This window comes from Seriola dumerili, unplaced genomic scaffold (assembly GCF_002260705.1).
Source record: "Seriola dumerili isolate Sdu_G_001 unplaced genomic scaffold, Sdu_1.0 BDQW01000478.1, whole genome shotgun sequence".
Classification (NCBI taxonomy): domain Eukaryota; kingdom Metazoa; phylum Chordata; class Actinopteri; order Carangiformes; family Carangidae; genus Seriola; species Seriola dumerili.
This window is the reverse complement of record NW_019174733.1, coordinates 2,230,545-2,248,559: the sequence shown is the minus strand read 5'-3', so window position 1 is coordinate 2,248,559 and position 18,015 is coordinate 2,230,545. Positions and strand designations below refer to the sequence as shown.

At 36.9% G+C, this 18,015-nt stretch overlaps 3 protein-coding genes and 1 long non-coding RNA gene across 9 annotated transcripts; 3 read left to right on the top strand and 1 right to left on the bottom strand.

Moving 5' to 3' along the window:
- The first annotated feature begins 153 nt into the window (after nt 1-153).
- LOC111235344 lies at nt 154-4,795 on the top strand. Its single transcript, XM_022763773.1, has 9 exons — nt 154-231; nt 474-794; nt 949-1,248; nt 1,391-1,448; nt 1,746-1,846; nt 1,989-2,023; nt 2,294-2,347; nt 3,287-3,367; nt 3,893-4,795. Exons 1-9 carry the CDS (start codon nt 186-188, stop codon nt 3,953-3,955), a joined length of 1,059 nt encoding a protein of 352 aa, XP_022619494.1. The 5' UTR covers nt 154-185; the 3' UTR covers nt 3,956-4,795.
- Nucleotides 2,372-10,632, bottom strand: LOC111235347. The gene is made up of 5 exons (XR_002665677.1): nt 10,593-10,632; nt 9,874-9,984; nt 8,392-8,486; nt 5,228-5,322; nt 2,372-3,341 (listed from the first exon to the last, which is right to left on the bottom strand). It is a non-coding gene; the product is annotated as an uncharacterized LOC111235347 (long non-coding RNA).
- On the top strand, nt 5,213-10,943 carry LOC111235345 (polymeric immunoglobulin receptor-like). Of its 6 annotated transcripts, none has more exons than XM_022763774.1 (9): nt 5,213-5,277; nt 5,473-5,793; nt 5,943-6,242; nt 6,477-6,585; nt 6,853-6,950; nt 10,134-10,165; nt 10,407-10,454; nt 10,599-10,661; nt 10,816-10,943. In XM_022763774.1, the coding sequence occupies exons 1-8, from the start codon at nt 5,232-5,234 to the stop codon at nt 10,614-10,616; spliced, it is 972 nt and encodes a 323-aa protein (XP_022619495.1). In that variant the 5' UTR covers nt 5,213-5,231; the 3' UTR covers nt 10,617-10,661; nt 10,816-10,943. The 6 variants fall into 6 exon arrangements, 5 of the variants coding, with proteins under 5 accessions (XP_022619495.1, XP_022619496.1, XP_022619499.1 ...); XM_022763776.1 differs by lacking the exons at nt 5,213-5,277; nt 5,473-5,793; nt 5,943-6,242; nt 6,477-6,585; nt 6,853-6,950 and adding exons at nt 8,365-8,441; nt 8,637-8,957; nt 9,096-9,395; nt 9,606-9,639; nt 9,910-10,007; XM_022763777.1 differs by lacking the exons at nt 5,213-5,277; nt 5,473-5,793; nt 5,943-6,242; ... (2 more) ...; nt 10,134-10,165; nt 10,816-10,943 and adding exons at nt 8,365-8,441; nt 8,637-8,957; nt 9,096-9,395; nt 9,606-9,639; nt 9,910-10,007 and having other exon boundaries at nt 10,599-10,609.
- Nucleotides 10,944-11,574: 631 nt separating this feature from the next.
- Nucleotides 11,575-17,645, top strand: LOC111235234 (voltage-dependent anion-selective channel protein 2). Its single transcript, XM_022763631.1, has 9 exons — nt 11,575-11,693; nt 13,069-13,140; nt 13,258-13,307; nt 13,997-14,149; nt 14,272-14,324; nt 15,307-15,534; nt 16,145-16,295; nt 16,383-16,440; nt 16,652-17,645. The coding sequence occupies exons 2-9, from the start codon at nt 13,074-13,076 to the stop codon at nt 16,741-16,743; spliced, it is 852 nt and encodes a 283-aa protein (XP_022619352.1). The 5' UTR covers nt 11,575-11,693; nt 13,069-13,073; the 3' UTR covers nt 16,744-17,645.
- Nucleotides 17,646-18,015: the final 370 nt, after the last annotated feature.

The following is an 18,015-nucleotide window of genomic DNA, read 5'->3' as shown; positions in this document are numbered from 1 at the left end:
GTAAACTATTTTCTGAAAGTATGCTGTACATAATCATATCATAATCAACTAACCAATGTAATGCAACTTCCTTGCAGTGGGAGGAAGGCAGAACTGTTAAATTTCTAAATTTAGAAATCTAAGGAAGTAGTTGATCAGTCTTGCAGTGAACTAGTTCATGTTGTTTAGTCTGCTCACTCACCGACATGGCTGTTCATCTCAGCTTTCTTTTCATCCTCACTGCAGTCACAGGTCAGTCCCAGGAATCATTTTATTATTGTGTACATATCTTATGTGAGAAGATGATACTAATAAAAACTGTCACTTATACAAGTAATTGCCTCCTGTATGTAATTCACAGATTTTGAAGACGATAATGATCTAATATGTAAAACAAAAGCTAAAATAATATAAACATCTAAAATATGCAGATTACATGAAGGAATAATACTGTTCATAAGTATATCCATTAATACTATTTGTTCTTGCTGCAGGAATTCACAGTCTAACCACAGTCAGTAAAGTGTCAGTGAAGGCCGGAGTTTCAATCACCATCCCATGTCTCTATGGCTCACAATACAGGAACAACGTGAAATACTTGTGTAAAGGATATCGCTGGAGCTTCTGTTCATATGCAGTTAAAACAAACCAACCACGTAGTTCAGGAAAGTTTTCAATCTCTGACGACAAAAACCAGAGAATCTTCACTGTGACTATAAAAGATCTGACGAATACAGACACTGATTACTGGTGTATTGTGGAGATTAATGGAGGGGTAGATGATGGACAGTATTTTCACCTGTCAGTCACCACAGGTAAGACACCCTTAAAGCACCTTTAAGCACATTTCAAATCTTTTGTGAAATTTTAACAATTTGGAGGAAAAACTAAGGAAGTTCTCATTGGCAACAGCGACTGATTGTTATTAGGATTCCCACAGTTTTCTCTTGAACTTGTTTTTCCCCAAAGATACACCCAGCCTCTCTGTGGATCATCAGGAGATTACAGGGTTTATTGGCGAGAGTATAAACATCAGTTGTTACTATAGAAACTCTGGAGAAAGCGAGTGGTGCAGGTTGGGCATGAACTGTGTGACAGGGTCATCAGGATCAATAGATGGAACAAGTGTGACCATCAGTGCGACAGTCCCCAATGTTTTCACTGTGACTATGAGTGGACTGAAGACAGAGAGCAGCGGCTGGTATTACTGTGTTAAAGGAGAATTACAGATGCCAGTTCATGTCACTGTTACTGAGAAACCTACTACCAGTAAGTATTACAATTCAAAAAGTACGAAGTATATATTTATAAGTATTTCTCAAACACAGTCATGTGTAATGTTTTCATTAGATGGAGAAAACATTTTCATTATTGTCATATTATTCTACTAATCATTTGTTCTTGTTTTTAGCCACTTCATCATCACCCACTCCCAAACCTGACAGTACCACCTCTGATTCACTTCCCAGGTCAGAAGTCTTGGCATTAACATAAAGTATTTAGAAAAACTGTGGCCATTTTACAGACAACAAAAAGTCTTATAAAGAATCTCTATACAAGTTTTTATGGATACATGATAACTTAGACTTATATGATGAATAATATTAACTGGGAACTAATATGTAAGACTGTAAGATAAAATATATCTGTTTTACATGATCAGGATGATGAGTAGACTTTAGACTATATTGTTGTACTGTTTAAACAAGGGCATTTTGTTCATTTCAATTCATTAATGCATTGTGCTGTTTGAATTTATGTTGCAGTGTTACAGCTGAGCGAAAGGGGATCATCATCCCACTGAGTTTGTTGATTGTCATTGTCTTGGTGATCTTGTTCATGTGGTTTATATTTAAAAAAGTGAACAGTAAGTGTGTGCTAAATCCAATAATGCCAAAAGTATTTGCTATTCATATTCATAATATTTTTTGTTAAATGACATCTCCTGTGCACTACTATCAATAAACACTGAAAGTCAGTAAAAGGAGTTTTTGTTGCTTCACTTTTAGAACAGACGGAAGCAGAATCATCAACCACAGCAACAGTAAGATATGCTGAATCTTTTCTTAATATGATATTTTACAAATAACTCTCCTTACAAAGAAGGAGCAACAAGTCCTCCATCCAGTGTCACTCTCTGAAGCTGCAGGATTACAATATATCACTACAGATGAATGGCTAATAATTATTTTACCTAAAATACATCTTGATAATTAATACCATCTTTGTATTTTGTATTATAGGACAATAGTAATAGTTCTGACTTCTGAAGCTATTCATTTTCAGTTTGATGTTTGGATTATTTTTAACACAGGCTGAGGAGGAAGTGAAATACAGTACTATTAAGCACAAGAGAAAACCAGGCCAGGTAAGGAGCTTTATGAAAATGAACTTTGTTTCACTTTTTTTTCTTTTATCAAGCACGCATCTAGTGGTTTAAAAAATAGCCACAAATGCACACATCAGAAGTGTAATTTCTCATGTTGAGAAACATTGATTGGAATTGGAATCTAATGAAACATTTCACTTTACTGTGGTTCTGCTTTTGTGAATTATGCAACTGAAGGCTTGTACAAAAATGCGTCAGAAAAATACTAATGTTACTCTGTTGTTTTTCAATACTGATATTATTGGTTCAAAAAGAAGTTGATTATGATAATAAATAGAATAAAACATATCCCTGATACAAAGACAAACCTTTATGATCCATTGCATCTAAATCTCACAAGGGAAGGCTGTGTTCTTCCAAAACAGCAAAAGGAATTACTGAGTATAGGCCGCAGAATTGTAATGTACCACTTTGGATGGACATTAAATATTTGTATTACATCTTGTGCAATTTTGAGATTGTGGATTTTTGTTGAAGAGAAAACAGTAACCATTACCAGAACTTCAATTCAGCATTATTGTAAATATCCTAATGGTAATTCCTCTGATCACATGTTCCCCTTAAAAGGGAAATTAAATAGTTCATGCTTTCTATTTTTCAAAAAATGGTCATGTTGATGTAATCTGGTATATTCCAGTAATAATGGTGTATAGCCTTACTGCAAATTACATCTGCTTTGCTCCTTCTTCAGGCTGAAGAGGAAGTAACATACAGTACTGTTAAGCACACAAGAAAACTTTCACACAAGATAGCCCTTAACCTCTGAAATCATAACTTGTATATCACACAATATAAGTAAACTGAAGCACATATTTAACTATAATTTTGTATCTTTACCATGTAAATTTCAAAAAAGAAAAACAGGTTAAACTGTTGAATTAACGTCTGTTTCACATCCGTCTCTTCTTTCTTCCCCAGGGGTCAGATGCTAATAGTGATGGGGAAGTGATGTACAGCTCTGCGGTTAAGCCTGCTGTAAAACAACAAATGGAAAAAAGGGTCAGTTTTAAGAGATCCACGCCCAAACTCACATAGTCAAACTTCTTTTGCATAATTTTTAGCAACACTAGCAGCATGGCCCTACAGATGGCAATGTAAGTCTGTCTGTCAGTCAGTCCACCACTTTTGGTCCAGACTGAATTGTCATAAAAACTATTGGATGGATAACTATGAAATTTGGTGCAGGCACTCCAGGTGCCAAGATGATGAGACGTACAGATTTAGATTCTCCCCTGACTTTTCATCTAGAGCCATCGTAATATCGCAATTTACAGTTTATGACTTAATACCTGCAAAACTAATGACATACTAATTAGCAAATGCTTCAAAAATTATGACGGTGAACATGGTAAACATACCTGCTAAACGTCACCATATTAGCATGCTAAAGTTAGCATTCAGCTCAAAGCACCACCATGTATGTGAGTATTGCCTTACAGAGCTGCTGGTATGGCTATAGACTCTCAGCTCATCTTTGTTCTTTCTTCCTAATTTTCTTTTTTTTCCTCTTCTGTTGTCCAACAGGTTGAAGCAACAGCTGAAGATGTTACATATAGCACATTGGCTCAAAGCAAGCAAAACCTGTAAATATTAAGTCATAACTAAATCTATCTCACAGGTGTGTCATATTATTTTTAGATGTTGTTGTCATGGTTTTGTTTGGTTATAATGTCATTTTTTCATTTTTCATTTTTAAGTTTTATACCCTCTTCTTGTTTTTGATCCTCCTCCGCATAATTGAAAAAGGAAAAAAAACAATGTTTGACATGACCATTGACAACACTGCTGTATTACTTAGTAAGCCTCACAATGGTAAATAATCACAACTTATACTTTAAGGATGTTAGTGTGTACTTCATCTGTGCTTAAACTTATTTATTTTTCAATATTTGAACTGTCTTCATAGCCTGCTTTAATGTGTATTTGCTCATATTGCATAATAAGAGAATACGTCATTATTAAATGTAGTAAATGAAAAAGACTAGTAGAGTCCTGAAGTGGTGTAAGAATTGCCTGTCTTCAAAGTGATGTTAAAGTGTGTCTCCTTTGTCGTTACTGAAAGTTTGCAAATAGAAATCACTCATAAAAATCTAACTCATTTTATTTCTCCTCCTTTGAAAAGCCACCACCTAATATAACATCTACCATTGTACATATAATATAGAACTTTCCTGTGAAAAACGAGCACATAGGTCGTTTGTGCACCAGGTTATAATGACCCATAGTTATGCTCTGTTAGTGCTGATTGTTTCTTCTAAAACTTTGTTTCCACTGGACCTTGCATCTAAGTCTACTGTAAACTTTATTCTGAAACCACATTGTAACTGCATAGATATTTATGTACATCACCTAACCAACACAGTGTGACTGATTTATTTTCCTCCTCACTGAACTCAAATATATAACTTGTGAATCATATCTAAAAGTCAAGAATTTAGAAAAGCAAGACTGGTATTTGTTTCTGTCAGTTTAACACATTGAGTCAGAGAAAGAGCAACAGTTGAAATAAAAACAGTCTGCACCAGAAGCCACTCAAGCTGACCAAATACAGGAAGTGACTTTCTGACTAAAGTGGTTTAACTCCATCTATTATCAGTGAGAATTCAGAAACAGCAGATTCAATTACTGAATAAAAGATATGACAATAATTATGCTTCTTTGGACAATGGAATACATTTCTGTTTGAACTTTCAAAAGGTTATGCTCAAGTGATTATGTGCATCATCATCAAACTAAATTCATGTAACTGCCTTAAAAGGAGGAGATTAAGCAGCTGCAACCGTTAATTTGTAAAAATAAGGAAGTAGAGAATAAGTCCATCAGTGCATTAGCAGTGTTATTTTGTCTGACTCTACTCACCAACATGACGGTTCATCTCAGCTTTCTTCTCATCCTCACTGGACTCACAGGTCAGTCACAGTCACATTTTCCGTGCATTAACATTTAAGCTAGTCCTGTAAAATGATGATGGCATGAGTAATTTGGAAACAATTATGTATAATCTAAAACAACTGCAATAATGCAATAATGTTTAATGGGCAGGTAATATGAAAGAAGAATGTTGTTAGCTATACAATAAAATACTGCATTTGTTCTTGCTGCAGGAGTTCACAGCGTAACCACAGTCAGTAAAGTGTCAGTGAAGGCTGGAGATTCAATCACCATCCCATGTCTCTATGGCCCACAATACATGAACCATGTGAAATACTTGTGTAAAGGATCTCACTTGGGCTTCTGTTCATATGCAGTTAAAACAAACCAACCACGTAGTTCAGGAAAGTTTTCAATCTCTGACGACAAAAACCAGAGAATCTTCACTGTGACTATAAAAGATCTGACGAATACAGACACTGATTACTGGTGTGTTGTGGAGATGAATGGAGGGGCAGATGATGGACAGAATTTTCACCTGTCAGTCACCACAGGTAAGACACCCTTAAAGCACCTTTAAGCACATTTAAATCCTTTGTGACATTTGAACAATTTGGAGGAAAAACTAAGTTCTCATTGGCAACAGCGACTGATTGTTATTAGGATTCCCACAGTTTTCTCTTGAACTTGTTTTTCCCCAAAGATACACCCAGCCTCTCTGTGGATCATCAGGAGATTACAGGATTTATTGGAGAGAGTATAAACATCAGTTGTTACTATAGAAACTCTGGAGAAAGCGAGTGGTGCAGGTTGGGCATGAACTGTGTGACAGGGTCATCAGGATCAATAGATGGAACAAGTGTGACCATCAGTGCGACAGTCCCCAATGTTTTCACTGTGACTATGAGTGGACTGAAGACAGAGAGCAGCGGCTGGTATTACTGTGTTAAAGGAGAATTACAGATGCCAGTTCATGTCACTGTTACTGAGAAACCTACTACCAGTAAGTACTCTAAATAAACTAAAAAGTATACATATAAAAGTATTCAGTGATAAATATTTGTGATTAGTTACAGCCATCCGACATGTTTTGATTTAATTCTGTTATTAGCAACAAGAAATCATAAACACTTGTGAAGTTAAGCAACCTCTTAATTGAATGCTAATATGAAATTGATGTTTGAGTTCATTATTGTGGTATTCCCTCTGGTAGTCAATGTGTTGTTTTTAATTATAGGCACTCCAAGGACAACAAAGTATCCAACTAACATATCGCTCACTCTTGAACCTGTGCATCAGTCTTCTGTGTTCGCAAGCAAAGATCCCTCCACAGTTCAACAGAACAGGTCAGAAGCCTTCACATTAACATACAACATTTAGAACATTGCCATTTTATGATTTAAAAGAAAAACATTTAGGGAATATAAGGGAATCTCTTTCTTAAAGACATTAGATGAGATGTTGATATTAATTGTATGAACTCAGTATTTTCTAAAACTATTACAGTATAAGCAAGATGAGCAGACTTCAGACAACATTGTAGGACTTTTTTAACAATAGAATTCTCTTTATCTTACCTTATTTGCATTGTGTGCTTTAAATTTATGCTGCAGTCTTTCCATTCACCTAAAGAGTTTTATCATCCGTCTGAGCTTGTTGACCTTCATTGTTATTGTGGGCTTGTTCATCTGGTTTATGTTCAAAAGATACAGTAAGTCTATGCTTAATCAAATTCATGTCCAACATTCCAGTTATTCTCACATATTTTGTTAGAAATGAAGACTAATGTTTATTTGTTTGTTTTTTTGTTTTTTTACTGTTTCATGTTAAGATGGAACCAAAGCAGATTCAACCGGATTCCTTTGTGGTTACTGAAAGTTCAAAAATAAAAATCACTCATAAAAATAAAAATCATTTTATTTCTCCTCCTTTGAAAAGCCACAACCTCACAACATCTACCATTGGACATACAGTATATTATAGAACTGTCCTGTGAAAAACGAGCCCATAGGTCGTTTGTGCAGCAGGTTATAATGACCCACAGTTATGCTTTGTTGTTAGGCGACATCTAGTGGCCATAATAAATATGACAGGAGCAAAGGGGAAGGTGCAGTGACGTAATATAAACACCAACAAAGTATGCGTCAGGAGGAGGTTTGGTTGCATGTTGTTATTATTGTAACCATGACAACAAAGATCGTCTAATGTTGAGGCAGCACTTATTTTAACCCAAATCATGATCTTTTCCTAAACCAAACCAAGTGGTTTTAGAGCCTCAACCTAACCAAGCCGTGACCGTTATTATAGTAACCACAGCCGGTAATCGGATGTTTAGGTTGAGGACTTGTTTTGTAGAAGTGTAATTTTGAATCTACTTCATAACAGTAGACTTCAATGCTTTATGATTTCTATTAGTGTTGGATATATATATGGGCTAAAAGGTTATATGTCGTGCTATTGTCATGTTTTAAATAAATGAACGCATTTCAGTCCATGGAGTGCTGATCTTTTCTTCTAAAACTTTGTTTCCACTGGACCTTGCATCTAAGTCTACTGTAAACTTTATTCTGAAACCACAGTGTAACTGCATAGATATTTATGTACATCACCTAACCAATACAGTGTGACTGATTTATTTTCATCCTCACTGAACTCACAGGACTGTCACCTAACTCAAATATATAACTCATGAATTGAATCATACATGCTTAAAAGTCAAGAATTTAGAAAAGCAAGACTGGTATTTGTTGTTGTCAGTTTGACACATTGAGTCAGAGAAAGAGCAACAGTTGAAATAGTTGAAACAGTCTGCACCAGAAGCCACTCAAGCTGACCAAATACAGGAAGTGACTTTCTGACTAAAGTGGTTTAACTCCAATGTATTATGAGTGAGAATTCAGAAACAGCAGATTAAATTACTGAATAAAAGATATGACAATAATTATGCTTCTTTGGACAATGGAATACATTTCTGTTTGAACTTTCAAAAGGTTATGCTCAAGTGATTATGTGCATCATCATCAAACTAAATTCATGTAACTGCCTTAAAAGGAGGAGATTAAGCAGCTGCAACCGTTAATTTGTAAAAATAAGGAAGTAGAGAATAAGTCCATCAGTGCATTAGCAGTGTTATTTTGTCTGACTCTACTCACCAACATGACTGTTCATCTCAGCTTTCTTCTCATCCTCACTGGACTCACAGGTCAGTCACAGTCACATTTTCCGTGCATTAACATTTAAGCTAGTCCTGTAAAATGATGATGGCATGAGTAATTTGGAAACAATTATGTATAATCTAAAACAACTGCAATAATGCAATAATGTTTAATGGGCAGGTAATATGAAAGAAGAATGTTGTTAGCTATACAATAAAATACTGCATTTGTTCTTGCTGCAGGAGTTCACAGCGTAACCACAGTCAGTAAAGTGTCAGTGAAGGCTGGAGATTCAATCACCATCCCATGTCTCTATGGCTCACAATACACGAACCATGTGAAATACTTGTGTAAAGGATATTACTGGAAATTATGCTTAGTTGAAGCTCAAACAAACCAACCACGTAGTTCAAGAAAGTTTTCAATCTGTGATGACAAAAAACAGAGAATCTTCACTGTGACTATACAAAATCTGACGAATACAGACACTTATTACTGGTGTGTTGTGGAGATGAATGGAGGGGCAGATGATGGACAGAATTTTCACCTGTCAGTCACCACAGGTAAAGCACCTTTAAGCACATTTAAATCCTTTGTGACATTTGAACAATTTGGAGGAAAAACTAAGTTCTCATTGGCAACAGCGACTGATTGTTATTAGGATTCCCACAGTTTTCTCTTGAACTTGTTTTTCCCCAAAGATACACCCAGCCTCTCTGTGGATCATCAGGAGATTACAGGATTTATTGGAGAGAGTATAAACATCAGTTGTTACTATAGAAACTCTGGAGAAAGCGAGTGGTGCAGGCTGGGCATGAACTGTGTGACAGGGTCATCAGGATCAATAGATGGAACAAGTGTGACCATCAGTGCGACAGTCCCCAATGTTTTCACTGTGACTATGAGTGGACTGAAGACAGAGAGCAGCGGCTGGTATTACTGTGTTAAAGGAGAATTACAGATGCCAGTTCATGTCACTGTTACTGAGAAACCTACTACCAGTAAGTACTCTAAATAAACTAAAAAGTATACATATAAAAGTATTCAGTGATAAATATTTGTGATTAGTTACAGCCATCCGACATGTTTTGATTTAATTCTGTTATTAGCAACAAGAAATCATAAACACTTGTAAAGTTAAGCAACCTCTTAATTGAATGCTAATATGAAATTGATGTTTGAGTTCATTATTGTGGTATTCCCTCTGGTAGTGAGCAAAGATCCCTCCACAGTTCAACAGAACAGGTCAGAAGCCTTCACATTAACATACAACATTTAGAACATTGCCATTTTATGATTTAAAGAAAAAAAAACATTTAGGGAATATAAGGGAATCTCTTTCTTAAAGACATTAGATGAGATGTTGATATTAATTGTATGAACTCAGTATTTTCTAAAACTATTACAGTATAAGCAAGATGAGCAGACTTCAGACAACATTGTAGGACTTTTTTAACAATAGAATTCTCTTTATCTTACCTTATTTGCATTGTGTGCTTTAAATTTATGCTGCAGTCTTTCCATTCACCTAAAGAGTTTTATCATCCGTCTGAGCTTGTTGACCTTCATTGTTATTGTGGGCTTGTTCATCTGGTTTATGTTCAAAAGATACAGTAAGTCTATGCTTAATCAAATTCATGTCCAACATTCCAGTTATTCTCACATATTTTGTTAGAAATGAAGATTAATGTATATATATATATATATATTTTTTTTTTTTTTTACTGTTTCTTGTTTAGAACGAACCAAAGCAGATTCAACCACAGCAAAAGTAAGATATGCTGTACAGTAAGATAAATGATGATGAAGATACAATATAGATACTTTTAACAATAGATATTTTGTACAGGTATAGGACAGGTATTGTTAATAAAATGATGGCTCAATTCCATTTAACAATAATGACATTAAATGACCCTTGCTCACTATATTCACAAAGGTGATGATTATCATGAAATCTACTCTAACTGTGCTCCATTGTAAATGACATTTGCTTTGCTCCTTCAACACAGGCTGAAGAGGACTTGAGACACAGTAATGCTGAGGAATACAGTAAAGAGGTAACCCTAAATGTACACTAAAGTGCACATAGGCTATTCAAATGTAATCTTATTTGAGCATCCACACTACTAACCAAATTAAACCGATTTGAAATTAATAAAAAGCAGAAACCTATATCCCTGCTTCTCTTTTCTTACCTACAGGTTAAAGGCAGGGAGTGATGTACAAAGAACATAAAGTTGTGTGATTAAAGCAACAGACAAACGGTAAATATTAGCCCATTTGGCTTCTGTTCTCACCAAGTCAAAATGCTGTTCTTTTACTGAGTAACTGAATTTTGCAAAAACTTGCATAATTTTTGTCGTGTATAGTGACTTTGCTTTTCCTTCCTCATTGTTCTTTCTTTTGTTTCTTCAACAGATTGAAAAGACAAGGGTGTTGTGGTTTTTTGGGTTTTTTTTCACCATCACCATGCTTTTATATCCACCTCAGCTGCACTGAAGCAATATATAGTGTTCTCTGTTCCTCTCTTCTCCTTCTTTTCTATAATCCTGATTTATATAATTCATAAAAATAAACTCATATTGTCTACTTGCATATGTTTTCATTCAATTGAAAGTTAATTCATGTTTATATTACATGTTATTGTTGTTATATTGTTATATTATATATTACATATTATATTACTACTGCAACATGTCAGCATTCTTGGAAACTGCTGTTTACTGTTGAAATTTTGGGTCCACTGACTTTGCACCAACTATAGATTATTGGGAAACCTAATTTTAAACTGTGGCTAGTGAAGATTAAACAACTCTTAAGTGGTGTTAAAGCACAACCACATTTTAAAGTTTTTTTAAGAAACGGGTACTGTTCGGCCATATTAAATAAATACAATCATTATTTTCTCCTTTAAGGTATATGGCACATAACAAGTAACTCACCTGACACCATGACAACCAGCACTTTTTCTTTTCTTTTTTTTTTTTTTTATTGAAAAGTGTAAAGTTACAAAATATATCAGCATGACACATACAATGAACAAACAAACAGGCATCACAACCCTGACAACCAGCACCATGACGCACGCAACCATAGTATGACGTAAAAACATTTCTACTCAGGCACATTCGTGGCCGCCCTGGGTCCTGCGCCGGGGGTGTGATAGGTCTGGCTTTCGTTGCAGTGCAGTCTCCTTCAGCTCGCCCTCCAACTGGTGACGCCTGCTTCGGCCGTGTGGTGTGAGGAACATCTCTCTTAAAGTCACTTTAGTTTACCACTAGCCCCGTCTCCTCCTGGTAAGAGAACCATTTATTCAGTCTGACACTGTTAATGTACTCAATAACAAGCAAGAATCGGTGTTCGAGCGTGCTTTAAACACACCGGTACTCTGCAGGCTACTACTGGAAGCTAAGCTAGCTACAGTCGGCATGCTACGTCTGACACATGTCAAGTTAAAACAAGGCAACTCTGCATCATATAATATGTTCATATGCTGCTGAGAAAGCAGCTTGTGTTTTAGTTAGTTACTCTAGGAAAATATTAACAATTTAATACATTTATGTGGGTGAACTTTTCGTTAACGTGCCTAAGGCCTAGTTAGCAGTAGTAAGCTGCTAATGCGAGTGAACTGGTTGATTAACACATCCTGCTAATTGGCACCGGCATGTGCCCTGCCACGCCTGGCTGTGCCTGCCAATTCACGTGAAGGAGTGGTTTTAATAAGAGCCAGGCCTGATCTGAGCACACACCGGTGCGGCAAAATGGCTCCTGTTTCACTCAGTAACCTTGTCCATCGGCTGTCAGACTCTTGTCATGTCTGTGACTACCTGCAGCACTGTAACGCTATGGCTGTGCCTGGGGTATTAAATGAAAGTGAAATCAACTTTCTGATTGTCGATTTGACATGAGTGTACATCAGCCCTTCCGCCCTCAACTTGATAAAATTAAACTGATCCCATATCAGATGAAGGGGGTTTGACAGTGTGCAGCAAAGACTGTATTTCCCACAGTTTATAGTATGAGCTGATCAGCACAGGAGACACAGATCAGTGTGCACTGCTAGAAAGACTATCAGGTTATCAGAAGGATGGTACTAGAGAGACATGGGTTATAAATGTCAAACCCACTCGTGCAAGGCCTACTGTAGCTTTCCACTCAACAGATGTGGATTAAATGCATGTTCTATATAAGCATGTATTCTACACAAATCTAAGATTAAGAAGTATATAGCCTGACAACAAATTTATACCGATTGTGCACAAAAAATTGTCACAATATGTTCATAGCTTTATGGCTTTTATATACTCCAACCTCACAATACAATACTTGAGGGCATAAGTGGTGCATTTATAAGAAACAATAATACCTTACGCTTAAGCCCAAATATTGGTGCTCGTTATGTCATACAAAGACACTTGACTAGTAGCTTGGTACTTAACAGGTTCACTGGCAGCTAGCATTTGCTTCTGTTTAATCAGTGTTATTCATACAATAACAGTTAGTACAGAACTGTTAAATTGATTTATTGAATTCTGGTAAAATTATTGTGTATAATTTTTTTTTAGCCCACATAATGAATCTTAGGTTTCTTTAAAATTGGACACAGACAGGTGGAAATGTACTTTAGGTGAGAAGAATAATTTTAGCATTTTATTTTGCTTCTGTCTACAGATACAATGGATGTGCCTCCCTCATATGGTGACCTGGGCAAGTCTGCCAAAGACATCTTCAACAAAGGCTATGGTATGGTTTCATATGGTTAAAAGTAGTGCTGTGATGTTTTAGTTTTTCTTCTTCCAAGCCTAGATGATATTGTTGACAAACTCTGAAATATTTTTACTTTACAATTCCTCTCTTCAGGATTTGGCCTGGTGAAGCTCGATGTCAAGACAAAGTCAGCCAGTGGAGTGGTATGGTCATTTCTTTGTGTTTTCAGAATAGATAACTAGAACTTACATCATAGTTTACAGCAAATTATGTTTATGACATTTCCTGGCTCCGCTTTGGAAGGACTTTATGGCCAATGTCAGCCATAAAGGTAACAAGTTGGCACCCAGAATGAAGTCCATTCACAAGAAATGTACCAGTCTTGATTTTTAACAACAATCAACCATGTAGATTATAACAACTTCAAGTAAGGATTCATTTTATTAACAAATACTCCATCCATTTTTGGTTTTAATCATTCATTTTTTCTCTAAATATCCTTCAAAATTTCCTAAAGCCCAAGGTGGCATTAAACTGCTTGTTTTGTCTGACGAACAGTCCTAAGTCCAGTGGTAATCAATTTACAGTGAGGTGCACAGCCACATTTGACAAGCTGAAACCTTTTAACTGTGGCTTCTTGAATCACCTAATCAAACCTCAGAAATGCTAATTTCCTTTCTGTCAATGACCAAGTTGTTTCAGCTCTCTAGATTCCTCACATCTTTTTGATTATTAGGTTTCAGTGCAAGGAAATAGTAATAGCCCAGCCAAGGTTTGACTGACTGCCAAATATAATGAGAGCACTGAATGAGTCTCTTTTCATTCAATAATATGTTGCTTAACTAGAAGATTTTTTGAGTGTTTGTCATCTCTCTAAAATTGTCTCTTGCAGGAATTCAAAACATCTGGTTCCTCCAACACTGATACCAGCAAAGTTGCAGGTAGCCTGGAAACTAAATACAAGAGGTCAGAATACGGTCTGACTTTCACTGAGAAGTGGAACACTGACAACACCTTGGGAACAGAAATCACTGTTGAAGATCAGGTTAGGAAAAGATTTACACATTTTCTGCACCTGTTATTTAACAGGTGTTTACACATTGCACATGACAGGACAACATTCAGTGCTTTAAATGTCAAATGGGCTGTGTTCTCTGTTTCTCACAGATTGCCAAGGGACTGAAGTTGACTTTTGACACAACCTTCTCACCAAACACTGGGTAAGATCACAGTGATAGTTTATTAATAAAAGTTGGTTTCATATGAATTTTACTTGAACTCTTAACAAATGTCGCCTGCCCTGCCTATTGCCTCACCAGACGAGTCATTTTGGCAACCTGATCTGTGCTGCACATGCTTCTGACAAGTGTAGTTGCCGGCCATGTGACCCCAGTCCCAGTATGCAATTAGTCTGTTATAGCACATTACTGTGACTGGCTGTTGGGTTTTGCACATTTGTTTGCTTAAATGATGTATTGCAGTTTGTTGTTCTCAGGGAGGAATTGCAGAAACAAGTTGTACCAGTGTGCCCATGAGGAATCGCATAAGAAATATGGCACATGGCCCAGAGGATGCATGTCCTCTTTCATATTGAGTGCTAGGAAGTTTGTGAGGGTGGAGTTGTGTGGTTACATTGAGACAGCATGTTCAAGTCTGTAGTGTCATTCTCAGACTTTGAAATAAACACCAGTAGCAAGCCAACTGCTGGTTTAAAAGTGGGCCTATGTGTAGAATTATCTCTGGAGGATTGTAAATATATGGCAGTGGTTCCTAAAGTGCGTGCCGCTACATCCTGGCGTGCCTTGAGGATGGGCCATGAGTGGCCCAAGATTTGTTCATTCATTATTTTTTTTACATCTTGAAACATAGCAAAACAGAAGACACTAATGTCTAAATCAGGTGTGACAGAAACTCACATTGACTGAATTGCATGCAGTTGATGTGCTTTGTGTTGTAATTTGAAGCACCAATAAGATAATTTGTGTTTTATTGTTTTTAGGTAAGACATTATTTAAGATGTTTTATATTTTTATATATATATATATATATATATACATTTTTTTTTTTTTTGCATGAGGTCTACTGTTGAACTAAACTGCAGGAAATGTAACCTGACAAGTTACAAATGCCTTTTTTATTACTATTCTGATGTGAATTGGATTTCAATTTGAGGTTGACCAAAGCCATGTTTCTCATCTACAGCAAGAAGAGTGGCAAAGTTAAGACCGCCTACAAGCGCGAGTACGTTAACTTGGGCTGTGATGTCGACTTCGATTTCGCTGGCCCCACCATCCATGGAGCTGCTGTCGTTGGCTACGAGGGGTGGCTCGCTGGATACCAGATGAGCTTTGACACTGCCAAATCCAAGATGACCCAGAACAACTTCGCCATCGGTTACAAGACAGGAGACTTTCAGCTGCACACCAATGTGTAAGTAGAAAAGCAAACCATCGGCTGCATAAAAAATGATAATGAAACGTTCAAAAGATCAAACACAAAACAAACTGCACAACCCACTGTAGGTTGCTATGTGACACAAAAACCCAACAAAAATATAACCTGAGGAGCTTTAACTTCCTGAAGGAAAAAATGCAGCACAGCAGCTTCTTCATGTTTAACCCAGCAAGAAACTGAATGGGAAATCTGTTTACTTGTGCGAAACACTTTGTGTGACACAAGTAAGAAAAAGCACTCATTTTTATCATCGTTGTTACAAGTTGATGAAACTCATTAACCCCTTGAATGGGTGTATGGGTGAAAACAAAGTCTATTTTATGACATCCAGGAATAAGTCACAGGGAAAATGATGGATTCATTAATTCAGCAGTGCAGTGATGTTAAACATCAACTTTCAGCCAAAGCTGAAGCTGTAACAGTAAAATGTTCAGTGTTTAATTCAATACAATCATATGCTATCAATTTACAACTCGTTAAGAAAAACTAGCCTGTTGCAGCAATGCACGAATGCCGACAATAGAACAATATTGTTTCCTGTAGCATGAGGTCTGAGAGCTCTCTCTTTTGCCTATGCTGTTTGAAGTAATGATGGAGCTGAGTTTGGAGGCTCCATCTACCAGAAGGTGAGCGACAAGCTGGAGACGGCAGTCAACCTGGCCTGGACCGCTGGCAGCAACAGCACACGCTTCGGTATTGCAGCCAAGTACCAGCTCGACAAGGATGCCTCCATCAGTGTAAGTAGTACAGCAGAGGCTTTCAGAGTTGGGTGAGTGAGGCAAAAGAAAATGTCACCAGCTGACTTATGTTTCTTTCCCCCATAGGCTAAAGTGAACAACAATAGCCTTGTTGGCGTTGGGTACACCCAGACCCTTAGACCAGGTAAGTTGGTTTCCTACAGGCTCATGGGCAGCTGAAGGATTTTACTAAATGTTTTATTTAATTACCTCTATTTTGGTACACACACTGCCACACACTTTTACACTCGATTCTAGAATCCCTACAGACACCACTTCTGTAAATGACTTGAACAATTCAGAGTTTTGTGTTTGCACATGTAATTTGCTAATGTTGGTTCTTCTTGCCTGTGCAGGCGTGAAACTCACCCTGTCTGGCCTGATCGATGGAAAGAACATCAACGCAGGAGGCCACAAGCTGGGTCTGGGCTTGGAACTGGAAGCCTAAACTTTCCTCATACTGCAAGGGACTAGGGAATATCAGAAGAATCTGGCCTTAAATGTATGTCCAACTTAAACCAGCAAGGGAATATCTTGGGAGAGATTGATTCAAAGGCTACGACAACAAACTCTAACTTAAGTACTACTTCAAGTTGGTGCTTCTGTCATTTTACCTTTGTTGCTTTTTACTTTGTAGCTACATCTATTCAAGAGACAGTTGGTGGCGTACTATTTATAAATCATGTCATTGTTCCTGTCCAGCACTGCCATAATAATGAAATCCAATACAATCCCTTTGCCTGTCATCTACTCTGTGTGACTTTATTGTAATAATCCCAGACACTCCGTTTTATGTGAGACCATCAGGTAACGGTTTTGTGTGGTGAGCGATGTCATACCTTCTCTCTGATTTTACAATCATGACCATCTGATATTCCTTTGTCATCATTTGCAGACCTTGTTAAGTACACTAGGCTTTTTCTGCTATTATTTAAATACTGCTGCACCCTTCCTGTTCATGCACACAAGGACAAACTAAAACTCTGTAATGTTTTGTTTCGCGTCGGCCATCAGGGTTTGTGATGTTCTGTTATAGCTGCACACGTGACCTTCCCTTAAACAAGGCAGTTTTTGGGTTGGGTCTGTACGTTTTGAGAGAAACCTGTTCACTTGGCTGACCAAGCAAAATTAGTTTTTGTTTATTCTGTACTAACAGACAACTGGGGGCACATAATTAATGTTCACAATAATGCCAAACTATCATTGTCCGAAAGAGGTGTAACTCTGTTGCACGCATGCACTCTTGGAAAGTGCTTCCCTGTTCCGGGCAGAGAGGGAGAGAGCCCACAGGAAGTCTTGGAGGTCCTTATGTGTATGTATACATTTTCAATAAAGTCTTTGAACTCCAAAGATGGACTTTTAAATATGTGATATCAAAGTGTCACTAACAACAACAACTTATTAACTAGCTTGTCTGGTTTATATTGACCTGTAGAAGCCTGAATCAGAGTGGTATGTAATTACTAGTTAAATGGAATTTATATAATAGTAGTCATGAGTTACATTTACTAGCTTTTCTGACATGTTTAAGAAACTCTTTTTTTTTCTTTCCCAAAGACCATGCAAAACAAGATAAGGACCTTAGAACAGCTTCAGAAATGTGTCCTGTAAATTTTCATTTTTTTCCTTGAACAGTTTAAAAGTTTGTTTTGGCATATAGGCTTGTACATCAAAAAGAAAAGGAAAAAAAATGTTTCAAAAATCCTGCAACCTTGAAGTG

Bases quoted from the DNA above. Each gene is read 5' to 3' on its own strand.
- LOC111235345 (XM_022763774.1), top strand. From the start codon at position 5,232: ATGACGGTTCATCTCAGCTTTCTTCTCATCCTCACTGGACTCACAG. The intron at 5,794-5,942 runs GTAAGACACCCT...TTTTCCCCAAAG, and splicing joins TCACCTGTCAGTCACCACAG to ATACACCCAGCCTCTCTGTG. The intron at 6,586-6,852 runs GTCAGAAGCCTT...TTTATGCTGCAG, and splicing joins TCCACAGTTCAACAGAACAG to TCTTTCCATTCACCTAAAGA.
- LOC111235344 (XM_022763773.1), top strand. From the start codon at position 186: ATGGCTGTTCATCTCAGCTTTCTTTTCATCCTCACTGCAGTCACAG. The intron at 1,449-1,745 runs GTCAGAAGTCTT...TTTATGTTGCAG, and splicing joins ACCTCTGATTCACTTCCCAG to TGTTACAGCTGAGCGAAAGG. The intron at 3,368-3,892 runs GTCAGTTTTAAG...GTTGTCCAACAG, and splicing joins AACAACAAATGGAAAAAAGG to GTTGAAGCAACAGCTGAAGA.
- LOC111235234 (XM_022763631.1), top strand. From the start codon at position 13,074: ATGGATGTGCCTCCCTCATATGGTGACCTGGGCAAGTCTGCCAAAGAC. The intron at 15,535-16,144 runs GTAAGTAGAAAA...TGCTGTTTGAAG, and splicing joins TTTCAGCTGCACACCAATGT to TAATGATGGAGCTGAGTTTG. The intron at 16,296-16,382 runs GTAAGTAGTACA...TTTCCCCCATAG, and splicing joins ACAAGGATGCCTCCATCAGT to GCTAAAGTGAACAACAATAG.